Source organism: Dermochelys coriacea, chromosome 2 (genome assembly GCF_009764565.3).
Source record: "Dermochelys coriacea isolate rDerCor1 chromosome 2, rDerCor1.pri.v4, whole genome shotgun sequence".
NCBI lineage: Eukaryota > Metazoa > Chordata > Testudines > Dermochelyidae > Dermochelys > Dermochelys coriacea.
The window spans coordinates 161953651-161975980 of record NC_050069.1 but is presented as its reverse complement, the minus strand read 5'-3'; the positions used below and the strand labels follow the sequence as shown (position 1 = coordinate 161975980).

The following is a 22330-nucleotide window of genomic DNA, read 5'->3' as shown; positions in this document are numbered from 1 at the left end:
AGCTGAGCACTTAGTCACACACCAAGGGAGTCTGTGCTGTGAAGAGAGAAATACATTGTGCATGTTTGCAGAATCAGAAAACTGACAAGGCAAGATAAGAAGCAATCAGTTTACTCTGCAGCAAGGGGAAATTAGGTTAGATAGTAGGAAAAACTGTCCAACTATAAGGATAGGATTACCTATGGCGTTTATATAATGCTTGTCATTGGAGATTTTTAACAGGTTGGACACACATCTGTCAGGGATGGTCTAGGTATATTTGGTCCTGCCTCAGCACAGAAGGATGGAATAGTTGACCTCTTGAGGTCCCTTTCAACCTACACTTCTATGATTCAATAACTTCTGTAAATGCAAAGATGTCGAAAAATCCAGTTGAATGAGACGTGAAACTTAAGCGACCAGTGCAATGATGCTGGGGTGGGGGTTAATTCAATGTGGTCACTTGGCTGAAAGAAGCTGAAGATAATTTAATGTTATTCCTGTCCGAGACAGGAGCACTGAAGACTATCTTTATGCCACCTAGGGGAGAACTACTTCTGGAGTTTGGGAAGGCATAGGGGTGGAGCTAATGAGGCCACTTACACATGGAGTACTTTGAAAACTGCCTCCATAGCTGCTGGATAAAAGTTTATGGAGAATGGTCCACCTTGACTGGATCTAAAAATAAATCCTTCTTATTTGGATACCATGGGCTATTTGAACTGCACATTAGAACATTTTTATTGTCATATTTTTGAAAGTTTCGGGAATTGTTTCTGGACTAAATGATTTCACCAGACCAGGACTGCAGGAAAAATCAACATGCCCTAAAGACTATCACGTACCAATAAGAACAAAGGAAGAAGCCAGCAATTGCAGAAGTGGTTGGTTATGTATTAGAAGGATAATACGTAGAATCAGAAGACAAGAGTTTCTAAATTAGGAGCTTGAGAAAGGTTTAAAGGTCAGAGAGGATCCAAAGAATTCCTAGAAAGCAAGGATGACAACCAAATATACAAATGATTACACCAACACCCTCATACCTTCTTCATTGTGTCAATTTGCCTAAGTGCCCAATTTGCCAGTTATCCCACAACCATCTCCAGGCTGCTTCTTAGTCATTCCTTCACATTGAATATGTACATAGACATAATGCACCAAAGCCAGAACCTTCACAATTCAAATCCCTCCTTTCCATTTGAGCAATACCAATAAAATCATCAATTAAATATTTTTAAATTTTATAATATTTTCTTATCATGCTGTGCATTATATTTTGTGGAGTAACTGCATAATATTGCTGTAACCCCTATCAATATTGCTCCCTGTTCTGTTTAATCATGTCTGTAATTAGATCGCAGGCTTTTCAAGGCAGGGGCCATGGTCATTTATTGTAAGGTGCATAAGAAAACTCTCGGGAATGTGGTTTCAAAAAAGAAATTAAAAAAATAGATTTCTTTGATTAAAATACTGTATAAATACCAAACCTAAAGTGGCTGCAACAGTAGACAACAGCTGCAACATCTTTTGCTTTAGTCTAAATTTAATTTGATTCATAGGACAATTGGCCAAACAATGACACATTTATTATAAAAAATATCCTCTCCATTGTATTAATCTTTTTCCTATTTAAAAGAGAACTCACTGAGTACTCAGCATTTTGTAGCTTGTTTTCAAGACTAGATTAGTCCAAAAAGGTTCAACTTAAAGGAAATAAAGCAATTCAGTTCAAAAGTGCAAAGTTAGTGTAATATACACAGTCATACTGCTTTTGCTATATTAACTTTAAAAACCATGCCAATTTAACATTTTTTCTTCAGTTTTTATTAGAAAAAAGCAGCAGATCAACATTACAATTCAAGAATCTAATCTAAGTATGCACTTGACAATTAAGCACATCTGAGTATGAAGTGAAAAAATTTCCAGAAAACTTTCAGCTATGCCAATCTCCTGTTACCCAAATAATAAATCATTTTGCAGGCTTTCTGACGAGTGGAAATCAAACAAAGAACAAAAGATTTATTGCTGTGAAAACAAATCTGTAGTACAGTAGTACGAGTTTTGGACACTAAGCATAATCAGTCAAGTTAACTTAAGTTCAAAATGCACTAAAATCCTTTGTTTGGCCATAAAAGTCCACAAGCTGGCAACCCAAGTATAACTGAAATGGTAGGTCTGGACAAAAGTTAGACAGCATGTTAAACCTCCAGTTTTCAGACAGTAATAAAAAGATGCATTACAATTCCAACAGCTCACAAACCAAATTAAAAACAAAAAGTGAGCTGACATTCAAAGAGCCAAATTTTTGTTCTTAAGCTCATTTTGTTTGCTCTCAAAATAATTTCAGACCCACCAAGAAAAAAAAAATCCATGAACTATCACACAATTGAAAACAGAAAAAATTGCTTGACTTAGTTATTTTTTTCCCACTGAGGTATAAAATCTACATATAAATCTGATACTTTACTATAACAAATTGTACTTTTCATAGTTCTGATTTCTTTTCCTTTAAACCCTGTTTTACATGTTTCTTGCTGTAAAAATCTTATTTCATGATACCGAATGTTGTCTCCAGCTCTCTGTTCCGTTTATTTTTGTAACTATATTTAATATGCTGGTTACCAATGCTAACCAGAAAAAAAAATTTGTGGAAGTCTCTTCATTACAACAGCACTTTCAGCAGAGCTTACTGATGTGCAAGCAAACTACAACGATATGCAGCTCTCCAGAGAGCGTATTTCAATTATTATGTTTCCATTGTCCAAACGTTCTCTAGAATGATTCTTTGATGAAAGAAACTCTTCGATCTTGTAAACATCAGCGTGCGCAGTTTCACTGGTATGTATATATAGTTTCACGTCCTTATACAGGAAGGCTGGTTCACAGCTACTGAAAAGCTAGAAGAGTCAGAGTTCTAGTATCTGATGATTCTTGTATCCTGCAGAGCAGAAATATCTTTCTTTTGCTACTTAAGGACACAGCCAAAATACTTGCCGAGGTAGGCCAGTCAATCTTTCTTTTTTTAAAACCTCTCAGAATATTTCTGGAAGGGTGACATTGCGAAGTAGCCACTGCTGAGAACGGCTGCCATTGCAGTCTCTAATGCTGGGTACCTGGCTGTCTTCTTCAGTGGCTTTATCCAGGCACTGGTTACTGTTCACATGCAACAGGGTTAATTTCTTGGAAAAAGAAAGAAACAAGATTTTACAGAAAGAGGCCAGGCAGAAAATACATCAAATCTCATTCTTTTGATTCTAAAAAGCATTTTGTGCTAAACATAATAGTACAATTCATATACAAGTGTTAAAGACCACCACTGAAACACAATTTAATATTCAATAAAATACACTACATTTAAAGGCAAAAAATTAAGAATCTAGCAACTTACCTCACTAAGAAATACTACTGAGTTAGATGGAATTTTGAGAAATTAAGTGTATTATGGTACTACCCAGGGGCCCCACTGTGTTAGGCAACACCCTGACATATATGTAGAGAATCCCTGCAGTGAAAAGCCTAATCTAAATGGACAAAGATGAAAATAATGGGAGAAAAGAATGCTATCCTCACCATTATATACATGTGAAATGGAGTTACCTGAAGCTACATATGTAATGGGTGTTAAGGCTGGGAATGTAACCCATATCTCCTATGTTCCATTCCAGTGCTTAAACCACACCATCCTTCCTCAGTTTTATTTACTCTTCATCTTTAAGCAGTTGCATAACACTCTTTCAGGAAGTAATCTACATGTTCTCTTAAGCTTATGTGTAAGCTTAATCTTTTTTTAGTTCCACCATGATCACTTAGAATATCTACCAGGAACTTTTGTGAATTTCTGATTGGGACCAAAAAAAATCTGTGTGCTCTCACACTGTTCCACTACATTGACTTCTGAGATCTCATGCCTTTAATATAATCAACAGGAACAAAGAAACCATTTGGGAAACAAAATAAAGAACAATGGCAGAAATTAAAGCTATAGGTACAGTATTGTCAGGATAGATGGGAAAGTTATGAAGCAGCTTATCTGTAGCTGTACGGTATTAATCAAAAGAAAAAGGTCTGTTTGAATAAGAAACTGGTCACTACTGGTTTTCTATAAGAAATAGAACAATTTTCTGCAACTTAGTAGAGACCTTTATCAGACAACAATGAAGGTTACTTACCTGTAAGCAACGTTCTTCAAGATGGACTCTGCATATTCAAACGTTTGTGAAGTGCACCGACTGGTGCCATTGAGCAGTGTAGTCTTCCACTAGCAGTACATAATCAAATGCTCATGCGCCTCTTTGCCCCTGCCCTGAGTCTCTGCGCACATTCTGAGGGCATGGCTATAAAAGGTGGTGCAGCAGTGGTTATCACCTTGGTTCCTTCCACTGCTAATGCCAAGCCACTAGAAGACAGGACTCCACAAAAGGGGGAAAGAAGGGCGGGGCGTGTGAACAAGCAGAGTTCATATCGAAGAACCTCTATTACAACTAACTAACTTCAGGTGTTCTCTGCATATTCCCAATCTTGAGATAGTTTGGACTTCTTACCCACCATCTGGTTTAATATGTATACTATTGACTAAAGTAAACAAGGACTGAAGAGCTGATCTACAAAGCTGTGCATCTGATGTGATTGCAATATCTAATAAATAATGGTTTAAGTCTGTATAGAACTTCACATGGCTGCTCTCCCAATTTCTATTAGCAGAACATGTTTCAAACATGCTGCTGAGGCCACTATCGCTCTAGCAGAATGTGCTCTCAGCTGAGCTGGGGGAGATTGTGATGCTGTTTTATAACTTTGTATTATTCACTGCCTAACCCATCTAGATAATGTTTGTGCAGAAATAGGAATCCTTTTACAGTTACCAGCATATGAGAAAATTTGCATGAAGATCAAAAATCCTTAGTCCAATCCATATAAAACAATAAAATGCTTTATGCATCCAAAGAATTTAGCTCTGATACACCCTTATTTGAATGAGGTCTGGGAAAAAATACTCGTAGATTAAGGGACTAATTGACAAACTCCTAAATGGTTTTTGGTATGAAACTTGGATATGAACAAAGAATTACCTTGCTCTTATAAAAACTTGTAAATGGAGGGTCAGTCAGTAAGACACGAAATACACTAACCCTCCTGACTAACAGTATTGCTATAATAAAAGCAGCTTAAATTGTTTGATGAAATAGGGAACAAGATAAAGGCTTGAAGATTGGAGACATAAGCCATGACAGTACTGCAACAGGATATCTTACTGGGGGATAAAAGTTCAGTAACCCTTTAGAAACTTATGTGAGAATACTGATTTACCATCTACTTGTATATGAAAAAGTGCTACTGCAGCTAAAATGTACCTTAGCAGCAATGCAACAGATAAACCCTTATTCTTTAAAGGTAAAAAGTACTCTAATATAGATTGAATAGGGGCTGACACAGGATCCATACCACGATCAGATACCTACATCTTGATCTTTGCATTAAATTTTGGCCACTACCGAGACTGTACACGAAAGAAAGAAAATCCCTTGTACAGAATTCAGTAAAGCTTAACTGCATTTTCTTCCATTGGCTGACAAGAAGATGGGACATTCCATATTGATTTAACTAGCTGCCATAAACCCTCCAAAAAAGGGCAGAGAAGCCTGGTATGCAGAAGTATTTCCAAGTATATCAACGATGGGGTGCGAAGTTTCCTCCAACAAAACTGAAGGTAATTTTAATGTAGAAACCATTCTTCTGACTAATTGGAATTGAATGTCATCCTCCAAAGGTGAAGAAGCTGAGGCTACTCTGTTTTTGTCTGGGAGACGATTTATCCATAGGATCCTGATGCAAAATATTAGTCTGTGGAGCAATTTCAAATTTCTCTTCCTCATCATATAAAACATTCTTGCATTAAAGAGTAGGGGACTTGTCTCCTGTTACTGGATCTGTTAGCGCAGGATATGAACATCTCGAATCCGAATGTCTAAGACTAGTTGTCTGTGATCCATAGAACTTGAACTAGGGACATATTTATGGGTTCATGACATACAGATTCGATGCTGGAAAGAAGGCATGATCTTAAAGAGAAGTTGGTATGGAAGGCCCAGAGTTGACCAATACAGCCAAAGAATCCAGGAAAATACATTTTTTCTTGCCAATTTAGCCATTTTGGTATGATGTCACTCAGTCAGAGATTTACTTGTGTCTGTAATCCAGGGAAGCACTTTCTAGTGCTGCCAATTTGGTCATTCTGGTATGATGTCAGAGTTATCCATGCCTGTAATAATCCATGGCCAACGGAGTTCTCTGAGATTGTGGTTCTGGACCCAGAACTGGAGCCAGTTGTTCCTCTGAATGAGGATCCGAGCCCAGATCTAACAACAAAACAATTGGGGATACAACTGAGGTCAATACTGGTAACATTAACATGAGAGATCACTCTCCCAGGAGAGCCAGAAGGTGTCCACAGTGAGGTGGAAGCAATATTATCAAGGGATCGCTGATCTAAGTTTAAAGATATTTTTGGCAGGAACTTGGGATGCAGTAGTAGCATGACCGTATTCTTTAAAAAAAAAAAAAAAAAGACTGAAGGGAGGATACACTATTAGAGCCCTCCGCCCTACCCTTGAGCAGAAGCAATGGCTACTAGAAATGCAGTTTTCATGAACAGGTGTAGAAAGTAGCAGGTGGCCATGGGTTTAAAGGAAGGTCTCAAGACACGAGTACAAAGTTGGCCCCATGCTGGTGTGGGGCATCTGATTTGTGGGAAGAGCTTATCAAGTCCGTTGAAGAACCTTCTTGTTGTAGGATGAACGAAAACAGAAAAACCCTTTATCATATTATGGAAGGCTGTGACAGCTGTGAGGCACCTTTATGGAGCTTAGAGATAAGCCTGACCTTTTTAGCTCTGGGATGTAATCTAGTACCAATGACAGCAGAGAGGATGCAGGAGAAATGTGTTTCAAGTCACACAAGTGTTTACATCTCTTCCACTTTTGGATATATGCGTCACGAGTAGCTTGTTTCTGGCTATGCAGCAGCACTGTCTTTATGTCCCCAAAACAGGTTGTTTCTAACCATGTGAACCATCTATCAGCCAGGCTGTGAGCAGGAGAACCCTGAGATTGAGATGATGGACTTGACCTGAGAGGGGAAAAAGGGAACATGCTTGACAGTGACTGGCTGACATACAGCCAGCTGAATGAGGTAAGGAAACCATGTTCATCTCAGCCACATCAGAACTAAAAGAATAACCTTGGCTTTTTCTTTACCTTGCACGGTGCTTGGATATTAAAGGAATCAGTTAAAATGTGTACAAGAGTCCTTGGTTCCAATGGAGGAGAAAGACATTGCCCAGGGAGTGCTGACTCCCAGACAGTCTCTCTGGAGCACAACTGGGAAAACTTCTTGTTCTTGGCTGTGTCGAACAGGTCTATCTATAGGATGCCCCAATGCTGAAATATGCAGTGGAGTACAGTGGGATTTATCTCCCATTTGTGACCATGGGAGAAGTGTCTGCTGAGGGCATCTGCTGTGATCTTTTGTATGCCCAGAAGGTAAGCTGCTGAGATATTGATTGGGTGTCATTCCATTCCAGAGTCTCTTTGCTTTGGCGCAGAGGGAAGGTGATCTCGCTAACGCTTGGAGTTTTATGTAAAACATACATGACATGTTGTCCATCATGATCTTTATGTTTGCCCTTGATCAGTGGGAGGAAGTGAATACAGGCATTTCTGACTGCTGTGAGTTCCAGCAAGTTGACGTGTAGTGTGGACTCAAGAGGAGGAGACAACCTGCCTTGAATAGGGTGGGTCTAGGTGGGCTCCCCACCCCAACAGGGATCCATCCGTTATTACTGAGTTTGGGGGTGGTTGAGTGAGGGGTACCCTTGTGCAAATGTCATGAGGATTCTTCCACCAGTCAAGGGACTTTTTGACTACTGAGGGCATTGAGAGTACTTTAAGATGTTTGCTTGGTGAGTAAATAGTTCTGAGCCACCCTTGAAGGCAACACACATGAAGTCGTGTGAGATTTATTACTAAGGTACCCACCTCCATGCGTCTCAGTAGTTGGAGACTATTTCTGGAAAATGTTTGAGGGCTGACGGACTGTAGAGACTAAGCCCTGGTCTACACTACGAGTTTAGGTTGAATTTAGCAGTGTTAGATCGATTTAACCCTGAACCCTTCCACAACAAAACCATTTTTCTCGACTTAATGGGCTCTTAAAATCGATTTCTGTACTCCTCCCCGATGAGGGATTAGTGCTGAAATAGACATCGCCGGATCGAATCTGAGTTAGTGTGGATGCAATTAGACAGTATTGGCCTCCGGGAGCTATCCCACAGTGCTCCATTGTAACCGCTCTGGACAGCGCTCTCAACTCAGATGCACTGGCCAGGTAGACAGGAAAAGCCCCGCAAACTGTTGAATTTCATTTCCTGTTTGGCTAATGTGGTGAGCTCATCAGCAGAGGTGACAACGCAGAGCTCATCAGCAGAGGTGACCACGGAGTCCCACAATCGCAAAAGAGCTCCAGCATGGACCGAACGGGAGGTACTGGATCTGATCGTTGTATGGGGAAAGGAATCCGTGCTATCAGAACTCCGTTCCAAAAGACAAAATGCCTAAATATTTGAAAAAAAATCTCCAAGGGCATGAAGGACAGAGGCTATCACAGGGACCTGCAGCAGTGCCGCGTGAAACTTAAGGAGCTTAGGCAAGCCTACCAAAAAACCCAAGAGGCAAATGCCCGCTCGGGGTCAGAGCCCCAGACATGCTGCTTCTATGATGAGCTGAACGCAATTCTAGGGGGTGCCCTTACCACTGCCCCATTCCTGTACGTGGACTCCTGAAAGGGGGGAGTCTCACGCAACAGGGATGAGGAAGATGATGAGAAGGGGGAGGCTGAAGATAGCATACACCAGGCAAGTGGAGAAACCGTTCTCCCTGACAGCCAGGAACTGTATCATTTTGGAGCCAATACCGTCCCAACCCGGTCTCCCGGACCTTGAAGGTGGAGAAGGCTGCTCTGGTGAGTGTACCTTTGTAAATATAATACATGGCTTAAAAGCAAGCGTGTTTAATGATTAATTTGCCCTGAAGACTTGGGATGCATTCTTGGCCAGTACAGCTACTGGAAAAGTCTTAACGTGTCTGGGAATGGGGCGGAAATCCTCCAGGAACATCTCAATGAAGCTGTCCTGGAGGTACTCCCAAAGCCTTTACAAAAGATTTCTGGGGAGGGCAGCCTTATTGCATCCTCCATGGTAGGACAGTATCACGGCAGGCCAGTAGCACGTAGTATGGAATCATTGCATAAGACAGCATGGCAGCGTGTGGTCCTGGTGTTTGCTGGCATTCAAGCAACGTCCATTCTTTATCTATCTGTGTTATCCTCAGGAGAGTGATATCATTCATGGTCACCTGGTTGAAATAGGGGAATTTTATTCAGGGGACATCAAAGGTGGCCATTCCTGCTGGGCTGTTTGCCTGTGGCTGAAAAGAAATCAGCCCTGCTGTTAGCCACGCAGTGGGAGGAGGGATGAAGCGATCATCCGAGAGAATTGGGTGTCTGTGGGGGGGAGGGGAGGTTAGTTGGGTTTGTGCTGCATGTTAACCCAAAACCATCAGCCCCTCCTTTTTAAACGGCCAATGTGTCTTTCAATTTTAATATCCCCTTTTTTCCCTCCCGCAGCTGAAAATGTTTCAACGCTGCGACTACCATGTCCATCCCAGAGGCTAGGGGAGATAAGGAAAAAAAACAAACAAAAAATGCACTCACGATGAAATGTTCTGAGCTCATGCAGTCCTCCCAAACTGAAAGAGCCCAGCAGAACGCGTGGAGGCAGACAATGGCAGAGCCCAGGAAAGCACAAAATGAACGCGAGGACAGGAGGGACACACGAGAGGATAGATGGCTGGAGCAACAGGGGAGGTGGCAACAGCGTGATGCAAGGACACAAGATGCAATGCTGAGGCTACTGGAGGATCAAACCGATATGCTCCGGTGTATGGTTGAGGTGCAGGAAAGGCACAGACCTTTGCAGCCTCTGTGTAACCAACCACCCTCCTCCCCAAGTTCCATAGCCTCCTCACGCAGATGCTCAAGAACACGGGGGGGAGGGAGGTGGGGGAAGGGAAAGGGGGCAGCGCTCCAGGGGACTGCCCAAGCAACAGAAGACTGGGATTCAATAAGTTTTGAAGTGCAGCGTGGCCTAGTCCTTCCCTCCTCCCCTCATCCACCACCCCATCCGGGCTACGTTGGCAGTTATCCCCCTATCTGTGTGACAAATTAATAAAGAATGCATGAATTTGAAACAATGACTTTATTGCCTCTGCCAGCGGTGATAGAAGGGGGGAGGGGAGGGCAGTTGGCTTACAGGGAAGTAGAGTGAAGGAAGGGGGCGGGTTTTCATCAAGGAAATACAAACAGAACTGTCACACCGTAGCCTGGTCAGCCATGAAACTAGTTTTCAAAGCTTCTCTGATGCGCAGAGTGCCCTCCTGCGTTCTTCTAACCACCCTGGTGTCTGGCTACGCATATTCAGCGGCCAGGCGATTTGCCTCAACTTCCCACCCCACCATAAATGTCTCCCCCTTACTCTCTCAGATATCGTGGAGCACACAGCAAGCAGTAATAACAATGGGACTACTGGTTTCGCTGAGGTCTAACAGAGTCAGTAAACTGCACCAGTGTGCTTTTAAACGTCCAAATGCACATTCTACCACCATTCTGAACTTGCTCAGCCTATAGTTGAACAGCTCCTGACTACTGTCCAGGGTGCCTACATATGGCTTCATAAGCCATGGCATTAAGGGGTAGGCTGGGTCCCCAAGGATAACTATAGGCATTTCAACATCCCCAATGGTTATTTTCTGGTCTGGAAAGTAGTCCCTTCCTGCAGCTGTTCATACAGACGAGAGTTCCTGAAGATGCGAGTGTCATGTACCTTTCCCAGCCATCCAACGCTGAAGTTGGTGAAATGTCCCTTGTGATCCACCAGTGCTTGCAGGACCATTGAAAAGTACCCCTTTTGGTTTATGTACTGGCTGGCTTGGTGGTCCGGTCCCAAGACAGGGATATTCGTTCCGTCTATAGCCCCACCACAGTTAGGGACTCCCATTGCAGCAAAGCCATCCACTATGACCTGCACATTTCCCAGAGTCACTACCCTTGATAGCACAGTTCAGTGATTGCGTTGGCTACTTGCATCACAGCAGCCCACAGTAGACTTGCCCATGCCAAATTGATTCCCAACTGACCGGTAGTTGTCTGGCATAGCAAGCTTCCAGAGGGCTATCACCACTCACTTGTGAACTGTGAGGGCTGCTCTCATCTTTGCATTCTTGAGCTTCAGGGCAGAGGAAAGCAAGTCACAAAGATCCATGAAAGTGCCCTTACGCATGTGAAAGTTTTGCAGCCACTGGGAATCATCCCAGACCTGCAACACTATGCGGTCCCACCAGTCTGTGCTTGTTTCCCGGGCCCAGAATCGGCGTTCCACGGCAAGAACCTGCCCCATTGCCACCAGGATGGCCAAACTGCCGGGGCCCGTGCTTTGAGAGAAGTCTGTGTCCATGTCCTCATCACTCTTGTCATGGCGTTGCCATCGCCTCCTCGCCTGCTTTTGCAGGTTCTGGTTCTGCATATACTGCATGATAACGTGCGAGGTGTTTACAATGCTCATAACTGCTCCGGTGATCTGAGCAGGCTCCATGCTTGCCATGGTATGGCATCTGCAGGGGAGCAGAGTTGCAGGGCAAGCGGTGGTTGGGATGACCACTTTTGCAGACCTACTGCACCGTCTGCAAAAAGCAGTATGGCGCCCACACAGAAAAAAGGCGCGAAACAATTGTCTGCTGTTGCTTTCACGGGGGGGGTGTGTGTGTGTGTGACTGACGACATGTACCCAAAACCACCCGCGACAATGTTTTTGCCCCATCAGGCATTTGGAGCTTAACCCAGAACCGTGGAGACTGCGGGAACTGTGGGCTACCCACCCACAGTGCAACGTTCTGAAAGTCGACGCTAGCCTCAGTACTGAGGACCCACTCTGCCGACTGAATGCACTTAGTGCATTAGTGTGGGGACACACAATCGACTGTATAAAATCACTTTCTAAAAAGTCGACTTCTATAAATTCAACCTAGTTTTGTAGTTCAGACATACCCTAAATTGACTAGGATAATGAACCTGTCTGAAGGAAGGAATGCTTTGGCTGAATCAAGATAGGCGCCAATGAACTCCAAATGTACCAGATTTAAGGTGGACTTTCAGACATTTAATTGTAGTCCCGGTCAGAGGAATAGGTCCACGGTTTCCTGAATGGCCATCGAGCCTTTGTTGAAGGACCGTCTTTTGAGCAGGTAATTATCTAATTATGGGAAAAAAATCAGGATTCCTTGTAGTAGCGGCAGAAAAGATGTGAAAGGAAAAACACTCTGGGCACAGATGAGAGACCAAATGGAAGCACCAAGTATTGGAAGTACTCTTGACTCAAGAATCATAGAAACTTTCTATGGGAGAGGTGGTTTGCTATATGGAAGTAAGTATCCTGAAGGTCGAGGGCCAAGAACCAGTCCCCTTGGTCCAGTGACGGAATTATTGCTGCAAGAGCTACCATTTTCAACCACTGAACCTTTACAAATCTGTTAAAGGATCTTAGATCTAGAATGAATCTCCAACCGCTGTTCTTTTTTCGTACCAGGAAGTACCTATAATAAAATCCCTCTGTGAACTGGTTCTTTAACACCCAAATTCAGGAGAGAGTATTTCCTGTGGCAAAAGGTGCTCGTGAGAGGGTCCCTGAGGAGGGACAGAAGGTGGTGCATGGTGGGGAGAATATAAAATGGATAGAGTATCCTGTTGAAATAATCTCTAACACCCACTTGTCTGTAGTGATATGTTCCCAGTTCTGACGGAAATGAGCAAGGCACACACTGAAGCGGGGGAAACATGTGCATTGTTACAGCACATAAGAATGTGGGTGGTAACTCAGACCTTTAACCAATCCATTAAAATAGTTGCTTGGAGGTTAAGGGTTGTGAAGTTGATGCCTAGCTAGGTAGTGGATCTCTTTTTCTCAAATTGTTGTCTCTTACACCGAGTTTTGTAATGCCTCCGGGAGGCAGGAAACTGCCTAGGCAGAGACCTCTGTGCCATCAGGGAGTTACTGAACCTTCTTTTTTGTATAGGGGTGTACTTTTCTAGAGCCACCTTGCGCTCTCTGGGATCTTTTAAGGTATGTAGGAATTCAGCAGTTTTCTCAGCAAACATCTTTGATCCCTCAAATGGAAGGTCCTTGACTGTAGTTTGAAAACCCAAGAGCTGAAATCAGGAAGCCCTCCTCATGACCATCGCTGTGGAGATGGAATGAATAGCTGTGTTAGTGGTGTCCAAAGAGGCCTTCAGAGATGTCCTTGCAAGCAGTTGGCCCTCTGCGATGATTGCCTGGAATTGCTTGCTCTGGCATGTTGGAAGATGCTCAATAAAGGAATTCAGTTTTGAGTAATTAGTATGCTATACTTCATCATGAGGGCTTGGGTAATTGGAGATCCTAAATTGTAAGATAGCTTAAAATCTTTCTTGTATGGTGTTGATTTAGCCTGGTGCAGTCTGCCACATTCATTCACAGCATCAACCATAGTGGGGATGGATGTGAAAATAAAAAGTCAGTCATTGGAGGGAAAGTAGTATTTTTTTGTCCACTCTCTTACCAACGGGAGGTATTATGGTTGGGGGATGCCATATTATTTTTGCTGAGTCCAACAAGGCCTTGTCAATGGGTAACGAGATGCGGACCGATGAAGAGGTAAGCAGGATAACAAGTAACTTATGCTGTGACTCCTTAACCTCCTCCAATGGAATTTTCAAAGAGGCCGCTATCCTTTTAATAAGGCCCTGAAATTGTTTTTCATCATCAGACAAGGACGGGTGGAGGAAGCATGACAGTTTCATCAGGGAGGATGGAGAGATGTTAGTTGTAGGAGTAATCTTTGTCCAATCTCGCTTTCTGTTCCTGAAAGGTCTTATCTTGTGCATCAGGAACCCTAGAAAGAGAAGGTGGTGGGGACTGCCTTCTCCTTTCCTAGCAAGGAGCACTAGGGACCTTTGAGAACTGCTGGTGGACTATCCACAGTTACATTAGATTAAAAATAAAACTATATTAAAGAATATAAACTCTAATACTACCATAACTATATGAGGGAGGGGGAGTTAGAGAGGCACTTCCTCTATGAAAAGCTTATTCTATAATCATCTGCTACAGGGCTTCTTGTATGTTCCTCAGAAGCATCTGGTATTGGTCACTCAGAGTTAGGATACTGGACTGCACAGATCACTTATCTGGTAATGGAAATTCTCATGTTCATATGCATCACAACACACCAAAATGTACTCTGTATTTGCCATGTACCTTAAAGAAAAACTATTTAAAAAAAAAAAAACCCTGTAAAATATTTGTAAAAGTGATAAATGCAACATAAGAATTAATAATATAAAAATACAGACCTCATGAATAAGGAAAATAATTTAACATTTTCATATAATGAAAAGTAATTTTAAATAAAGGTGTCTTGAGGCTTGGCTTAGAGTTATTCAGCTTGAACACAATATCTCATACGCAAGCTATTTATGGCTCAGGGAGAAATTTTTTTGATTAAGCTGCAACAAAAATATGAAAGCAACCATTTAAAAGTTTAGAAAGGTGTCTGAAATTCAGCTAATTTTAGAATACACAAAGGCTATATGACAAAAATATCTTTCCACATCAGCTTGGGCCTTGTGCCAGTGACCAATCAAGACTTGCATTGTCTGGCACGGACAGGTTATTCATATCTTAATAATTACAAAGAATATATTTAAAGTTGTGGCAGTTCTCTCAAAATGCGTAAAAAATGTGATGAGTATGGTGAAGAAAACAACATACCTATGTCATCTTGCCATAAACTAAAGGATGTGTTAATACCGATCTGTACAGTATTAAAATGTAAATGTAATTTAAAAATTGACATTACATTAAAATGTATAAATCACATATGGGGGTGGTGACATCCATGTGATATCATACATCTCTAATTTTCCACATGATTCCACAATTTATCATAGGCCCTTAATGACCACCCATACTTACTGTCCACTATACCATCTCCTCTAGGACTACTTTCAGTATTCCAAGGAACCTCTAACGTGTCATTTTGAAAAGGAAAAAAACAAAAAACAAAAAAACCCCAACCTTGTGAGATTTCTTTCTTATTTCCCCAAAATGATACTTGACCTGAGCCTGGGAGAGGTAATATTCAGTCCTAAGCCTGTGATAAGTTTAATGTTCAATACTTCATGACACAATAAGGGATGAAACAAGGGCTTTAAGTAATTGAAAAGCAGAAATCTCCATTTTCAAAATATGTACAAGCTTAAGAGATTTTTTGCATAAAATACTAATAAAGTACAATGATATTCAGTGTAAATGTGCACATATACACTGAAGACAACACAAGATTCAAATTCTGAAAAGCTAGCAGTACATGCTCATTGTTAGCATTAATTAAAATGGATTTACAATTTCTTTTCTGTTTAATAATATAAATTGTAATCAAATATACAGTGAAGCTATGTCTTTACTACAGACCTCACAGTGGCACAGCTGTACTACTGTAAGGTCTCCTGTATAGCCACTCTGTGTTGGTGGGAGGGAGAAGCTTACACCAGAAAAGCATGCTTTTTCCAGTATAGCTCATTCCAGCTCCCTCAACAAGTGAAAAAAAGCTATACTGGAAAAATGCATGCTTTTGCTTGTATAACTGCATCTACTTGAGTGGCTTTTCCTGGCACATCTGTGTTAGAAATTACAACTCTTCACACCCATGACCCACACAGCTACAACCAGCAAAAGTTTGGAGTGTGCTGGCCACAAGATACATTATTATTATTACAGCACTGCAATTTTAAAAATGTTATTCTACATCATAAAATAGTATAGCAATTCAAACACAAGTTTACTCAACTATTTCCAGTACTTTGCAAACTGTCCTATTTTTGGTTGGCCTTGAATAAGTCAAAGGTACAGACAAGGTATATTTTCAAAAAGCATGCAGAAGCTGGTTTTTACCCTCAATCTAAGCTTATTCCTCTGCCAATGCTATCATTATACAATGTTTGAAAGAGAAATGCTGGTCGTGGTACATTTAAAAATTGTTTCCTTGTTTAGACTTTTTTTCTCTTATTGCTGCGCGTTTTGCTCATTGAAGGGGCTGTAATAAGGTATAATGACAAAAGCACAACTTTGGTGGATATGCTTTATTTGTTGTTTTACTGTCAAAATCTGTCTTGGATTTAAGTAAGCACTGTTAAGAATCAGCACTTCAGAACAATGAAAGATAGTAAATATTGATAGCATAAAGAGATGAAGACACACCAGTTTTTATACAATTTGAACAAATTCCAACTCAGCAAAATACTGGAGATGTTTTCAACCCCTATTAAATGAAGAAACAAATTTAATATGAGTAGGCTGCTATATATAAAAAGGATTTAATTAGAGCTACTCAGAAATATTCCGATGGAACAGTTTAGTTGGAAAATGCTGATTGTTGCAAAAGAAAGTTGGGTGAGACAAACTTTTGCTGAATCACAGGCAGAGATCTTGCCTGTTTCCCTGATAACTTGTCTGGTTGGTTTCTGGGGAGCCCCACCACGTGGACTACTCTGGAATCAAGGAACCACGACTCCAAGGCAGCCCTGCCATGGAATCAGGAAATCCTGAACACCTTGGGAGAACTGGCTGTAACCAGGGCGCTCAGAGTCTAGGCTCCTGGCTCTGTAGTATGGAAATCTGGGCTTCCAAGGTCCCTGATTCTAGGGGAGTCTCACCATGTGGTCTGCCTTGGCACACTCCTGGGCCACATGGTTCCTCATGCTGCTCTACTTCAGAACAGGCAGTCCTGAGAGCCAACTGGCATGGGAGTCTGGAAGACTTGGGGTCCCCGGCCCTTGGGCAGTCCACATGACAAGTCTGTCCTGGAGCCGCAGATCCTGGGAGCCCTGGCAGCTGCTGTTTGCAAATTTACGATCTTGTCAGTTTCATCTGGTTTGTTCCAATTCAGACAGAAATCTAATTTTGAAATGTCAAAACTTCTCATGAACCAGATTACCTGAGTTTTGGCCAGCTCTAGATATAACAAGGTCCTTAGCGCTTGGGTAGACTGGGCCAAGATGCCTGGGATGAAGAAAGGAACACAATGTCTGGTATATGGGTGTGCTTCCTCTATTTTCTTGAAGTCTGCAGTAAAGTGAAGTAGGCCACATGCAGAGACAGAAGTAGAGCAGCTAGGCTCTTACTGGTAGTTAATCCATCAATCACCTAACAGAATACCATCCAAGAGCACCATCCAGTCACCAACACTGGACCCAGATGGGGGTTAATTTAAATGGGTCTACCCGCACTGGGGAGCCAGAGACTAAGAAAGATGACAGCCTGCCTATACTGGACAGGAGAGATGCTGGGAGTTAGGCGCTTGCCGGAGTGAGAGACAATCTGTATGTGAAAACAGTCTGCCCCTGCCTTAGGGTGAAGTTTGTGTCACTCTGAGGCTTGGTCTACAATACAAAATTTAACTGTGGCTGAATGTGTCAGTCAGTAATCACGTTAGTTTTGTGTCATCTGAGTGTTTATTGCAGCTGACTGACACGGTACTGAACACTTAGTACTTTCCCACGCTTACACGTTATGAAACTTAAGTCCATTATTGCATCAGAGAATATGCACTTATGACTGAACTGGTGGAACTTGCAACAGTACACTGGATACACAATTTTTTTTCGGATGCACACAATTCTCAATGCCCACATAAAATATTCCCTGTAAAAAGCTGCAAATACTGTGGATTGTTGCACCTACTACAAATTCCCAGCACAGTTCCCTAGAAAAGGTTGAGTTTACTTGCATCCATTTACATTTTTGATTTGTGCCACTGCTAGTTTTAATGGTTCAGTGTCATGAGGATCCTCACATGTGCAGCAAGAAGCAGGGTCTCATACCATTTTGGAGAGTCAGCTACTGCTACCAGATTACATTGGGGCCTAGAATATATTAAAATGAAAAATACCACCTTCAGGTAGCGAGCTGAAGCAGATCAATATTAAAGAAATAAACTTTAGTTAAAATCAGGTTTGGTTTTAATTGTTTTGGTTTTGTAACGCTATTTATGGTTGTACTTTTGCATTCTTAGAGTGATCTGAGCCCTTCGATATAGCCCCGTAGGTTTCCTTTTGCCCTCTTTCCTCCATGTATTGCAATGGAGCCACTGAGGGTTGCATCATTCCTCATGGAGAATGGGAGGATAAGGTCAGTAACAGGAGGTGCTGGTACCTCAGAGCTATAAATGGCTTTATTAAGAGATGTAGAGTGGGTAGCCTAGCAGGCTATCCATTAAACCCCGCCAGGAAAATACTCAAATCATTCTAACACTTCAGGGGCCACAGGAAAGGTGAGTTATCAATGAATCCCTTTACATCCTAGAAAACCTTTTCCTAGTCTAAATGTGCTTCAGGGAGCGTCTTTGTCCATGTGAATGAGCTTCTCTCATGTCTGTTTAGAAAGAGATGGCTGTTTTTGTCTGCTGAAGCCACATGAACTATTTCAACTGCTATCTTCATTGCAATAGTGAAGGTTTCTCAAAGTGAGAGCAACACACACTTCATGGCCTCACAGGTACTATGAGGAACAACTGAGGTGTTTTCTCTTTCTTGGGCTTATTTGGTTATTTCATATTTTCCTCATAAAATGCTGCCCGGACGCAATATTGAAGGGCACCTTCCTATGTGCTCCACAGAGGGAGGCAGTAATCAAACTGGAGAAATGGAAGAGGAACATCTTGTGCAAACCAGTCAAAGGATGCACTGATAAGAACAAAAAGAGGAGGCACCTAAGGTCTGTACTGTTTGACTGAATCCAAATAGGCTTTTAACAGAACAAAATAAATCACAAGGTCCTTTTTGGGACATCTAATGTCCCAGACCAGATGCTTCTTACACAATGCAAGTATAAGGAAAAACAGTACAAAACAACCCAGCCGTTTGGGAAATGAGTCCTTACTACAGGCTCTCTGACTTGTTTTTATGACTTCTCAGCCAGGTAAAAGCTTCCCTGGAAGGATCTGAAAGTTATACACCACCTGCTAATTAACAAAGGTCATGTGCCAGGCAAATCCATCCATGACGTTTCACTCAATATTCTTTATGAAAGTATGCTTATGATATGAATATGGCATAGCTGAGATATACTTTATGCAAGATGGCTCATGTAAGATCATTGGAAAGGTTATGATTTACTGAATGTGATTATCTAATTTGTATGCCTGTATCATTTCAGTATCTGAAGTTAGGATATTAACAATGTAACTGTATTTCAAATGTGTTACTTTGGGTGTCACCCCCAACCAGCCCTTCAGGTACAACAATGGAAAAGCCAGACAGGGCTAATGGGCCATTAGCAGAGACAATGGACTGTGAAAGGGCTTAGTCTTCCTGTGGACACTGGAGAAAGCCTACAAGCAAGGGCTGGCACAACCATGAAGAGACATGGGTCCGAGTCACCTGATACCGGATACCCCTCCTTCCTTATTGGAATGCCAGTGGTTTTCCACTAGAAGACCAAGGGTTCCCGCCTTACACAAGAGCTATATAAAGCAGGGGTGTGACATCATCATGGGTCTCCTCTGCCACCGTACCCAAAGAAACACTGAAAAAACACCTGGAAGCAAAAACTGAACTGAGGGGAGAAGGGTTGAACCCAAGCTGGAAGGGCGTCTAGCTTGTGAGTAACAGTACCTGAGGTCTCAAGAGTGCAGTGCAGCTGCCTTTCAAGACTTTCGGTAATCTGCCTGCAACAATATCTAGGGTGAGAAATACTATTTGTAACCAATTTCTTTAGTGAAACTAGCTTAGTTTGCGTGTTTGGTTTCATTTGCTTAGGAATCCGTTTTGTTCTGTTTGTTACCCCTTTTACCACTTAAAATCTGCCTTTTATAGTTAATAAAATTTATTTTGTTTATTATTAAACCCCCAGTTTCTGTAATTTCTGGGGGGAGGGGGTGAGAGGAAAGAGTTGTGCATACCTTTCCTCCACAATGAGGGAGGAGGTGGATTTCATGATATATCTTTGGGTCTGCACTCAAAGGTAGGTGGGCACCTGTGTGCTGGGGCAAGTCCCTTACGATGAGCCTTCCGAGAACTGATCTCAATGTCTGTTTCATTCTGCAGTTGGGGGTGTGTATGTACACTCACGGGGGGCAGGGGGGCGGGGAGGGGGCGCTTAATAGCTTGGCTCAGCAAGACAGGTAAAAAGGAAGCCCAAACTGGCATACCAGGTGGGCTCAGTGGTATCTCAGCAGATCAGATGACATCCTAAGGCATCCAACCTGTCACACCATCATCTTATCCCCTAGTAGTCTTGTACACACCCTGCAAAATATACAACTGGAGTGGGTTTACGGCCAAGGAGCAACAGGGTGTAACTGCTTTACACTCAATCATCATAGCTTCTCTTACAATGACAGCAACTTGTTTTTTGCAATTCAATGTGCAAGTACATTTTCTAATGGTGGGTATGCTGACAAAGGTAAAACTGCAGAGTATGGACACAATCAGATCATGATTTCCAGAACAGTTTTCACATTTTCTGTGGTAACAAACAATATCATGTAAAGCAGATAGATAAAAATAATTCTTAGTCATTAGAAATATGAAAAAATCTGTAGTATCTGAGAACAGATAAGAGTAGCCAAGCCATTTCAAGAGTAGCTTAAATACAGTATTCATCTTTTTACGGTTCTTGAGTTAAAGCTTTATATTTCTACAGCCTTTTGGTTCTTAACTATACTTCAGTAACATGACTAAGATAGTCAACTTTTAAACTACTTGAGTATTTGTAACTGACCTTATATCTCAGTCTAATGAAACGCTTAACTACGTTGGACACTTAGCAATGGGTCATCTAGAAGCAAAGCGGAAAAGACTCAGTCTCTGAGGAACTAGTGTGTGTGGTAACATTACTAACCATCACTTTTTAAGCAAATATAGCTATGTTAGAAAAGCATGAACAGTTTTAAAGATTAAATTATTGCCAACTTTTTGCTCTGTTTAACAGCTTTGTTTTGTAGCACTGAAAAGAAATTTAAGAGTTTTCAACGAATTTTTTTAATCCCAAAACCATAATCTAGTTCTACTGGTTGAATCTGTAGCAATTTATAATCAAGGAATTATTCCAGATCTACGCTTCTAGCTGAATTTTAAGTCCTACACACTCAATCTCAAGTTTCCAGAAATATATTTGTGATTGACATTGTAACAAAACAATCCAGAGAATAAGTCATGGGTTCCCCAAGGATGCCAGTTGGGCACCGTAGGTATACCCTCTGCTTTATGGGGGAGATGTGATAGATATTGCTACCTCAGGCAGTATCTTTGGGGGAAACATTTAATTTATGTATCACTGTGGGTCAAGGACTGTAAGGATGATTGTTTTCTCCTTCACTGGGGTGGGTTACCACAGCTCCTTCAGGAACTAAAAACAATGGGGGTGATGACGGTGAATCACACTGTAAATAATTCCAGAGATGTACCACTCTGTGGGGAAGGTCACATATACTGGCTCAAACAGGGTTCCAGAGACTAGGAAGACAAAGAAAGAGCTTTTGACATAAATGGATGAGCTTGAATTGACACAGTGCCTTCTTTCTGATCCAGCAAACTGACAGGACCTTATGTTCAAAGGGCCGCAACCCTTGCAGAAGGGATGGAAAGACATTGCCCTACTATTGCCCCATAAGACTGATGGGTGACTCCTGGTATGTCCTGGTTTACATCTATTTTTGTGTGCCTTAAGAATAAACATGCTTGCTTAGAAACATTGGTGTGGTCACTTGTGAGTGCTGGTAAGACATTGCTGATAACTCTTGGAGAGAAAGCAAAGCACAGGTTGCCTGGCCTTTACGCAGGCTGGCCTGCTGGGGATATCAAAATGTAAGGCAGGGAGCTGTGCTGCCTTAAAATCCCAATCAGGATGGACGAAAACGTGGGTCTCCATCCAAGAGAAGTGATGGCTGGGAGCTGGAAAACTTAAGTGGGTGCCCTTGAGGGACCATGGAGGAGAAATAAAGGTGCACTCACCCTGAAACTCTGACAATATTATTCTTTTAGAATATCTTTCAGGAAAAAAAAATCAGAAATGCTTCATAAACAGATGAGCTAGTAAGATTTTTTTTTCCTTCCATTTACACCCCAGTGCATTGGTTCAGCATCTGGAACTTAGAGTGTTAATTTGTGAATGGTTAGAAACTTGGATGCTATTTGAACTTTGGAAGTTTTA

General features: G+C 41.8%; 1 protein-coding gene across 10 annotated transcripts in view; it reads right to left on the bottom strand.

The window, feature by feature from the left end:
* Positions 1-1504: 1504 nt before the first annotated feature.
* GALNT1 (polypeptide N-acetylgalactosaminyltransferase 1) overlaps positions 1505-22330 on the bottom strand; it is a 184914-nt gene continuing 164088 nt past the window's right edge. For 8 of the 10 annotated variants that reach the window (XM_038389894.2, XM_038389893.2, XM_043508614.1 and 5 more), the window contains one exon: positions 1505-3158. In XM_038389894.2, coding sequence (XP_038245822.1) covers positions 3012-3158 — 147 coding nt within the window. In that variant the 3' untranslated portion in view covers positions 1505-3011. Of the gene's footprint in view, positions 3159-18015; positions 18043-20926; positions 20957-22330 lie in introns of those variants that run through there. The other 2 variants (XM_043508613.1, XM_038389907.2) reach the window with 2 other exon arrangements.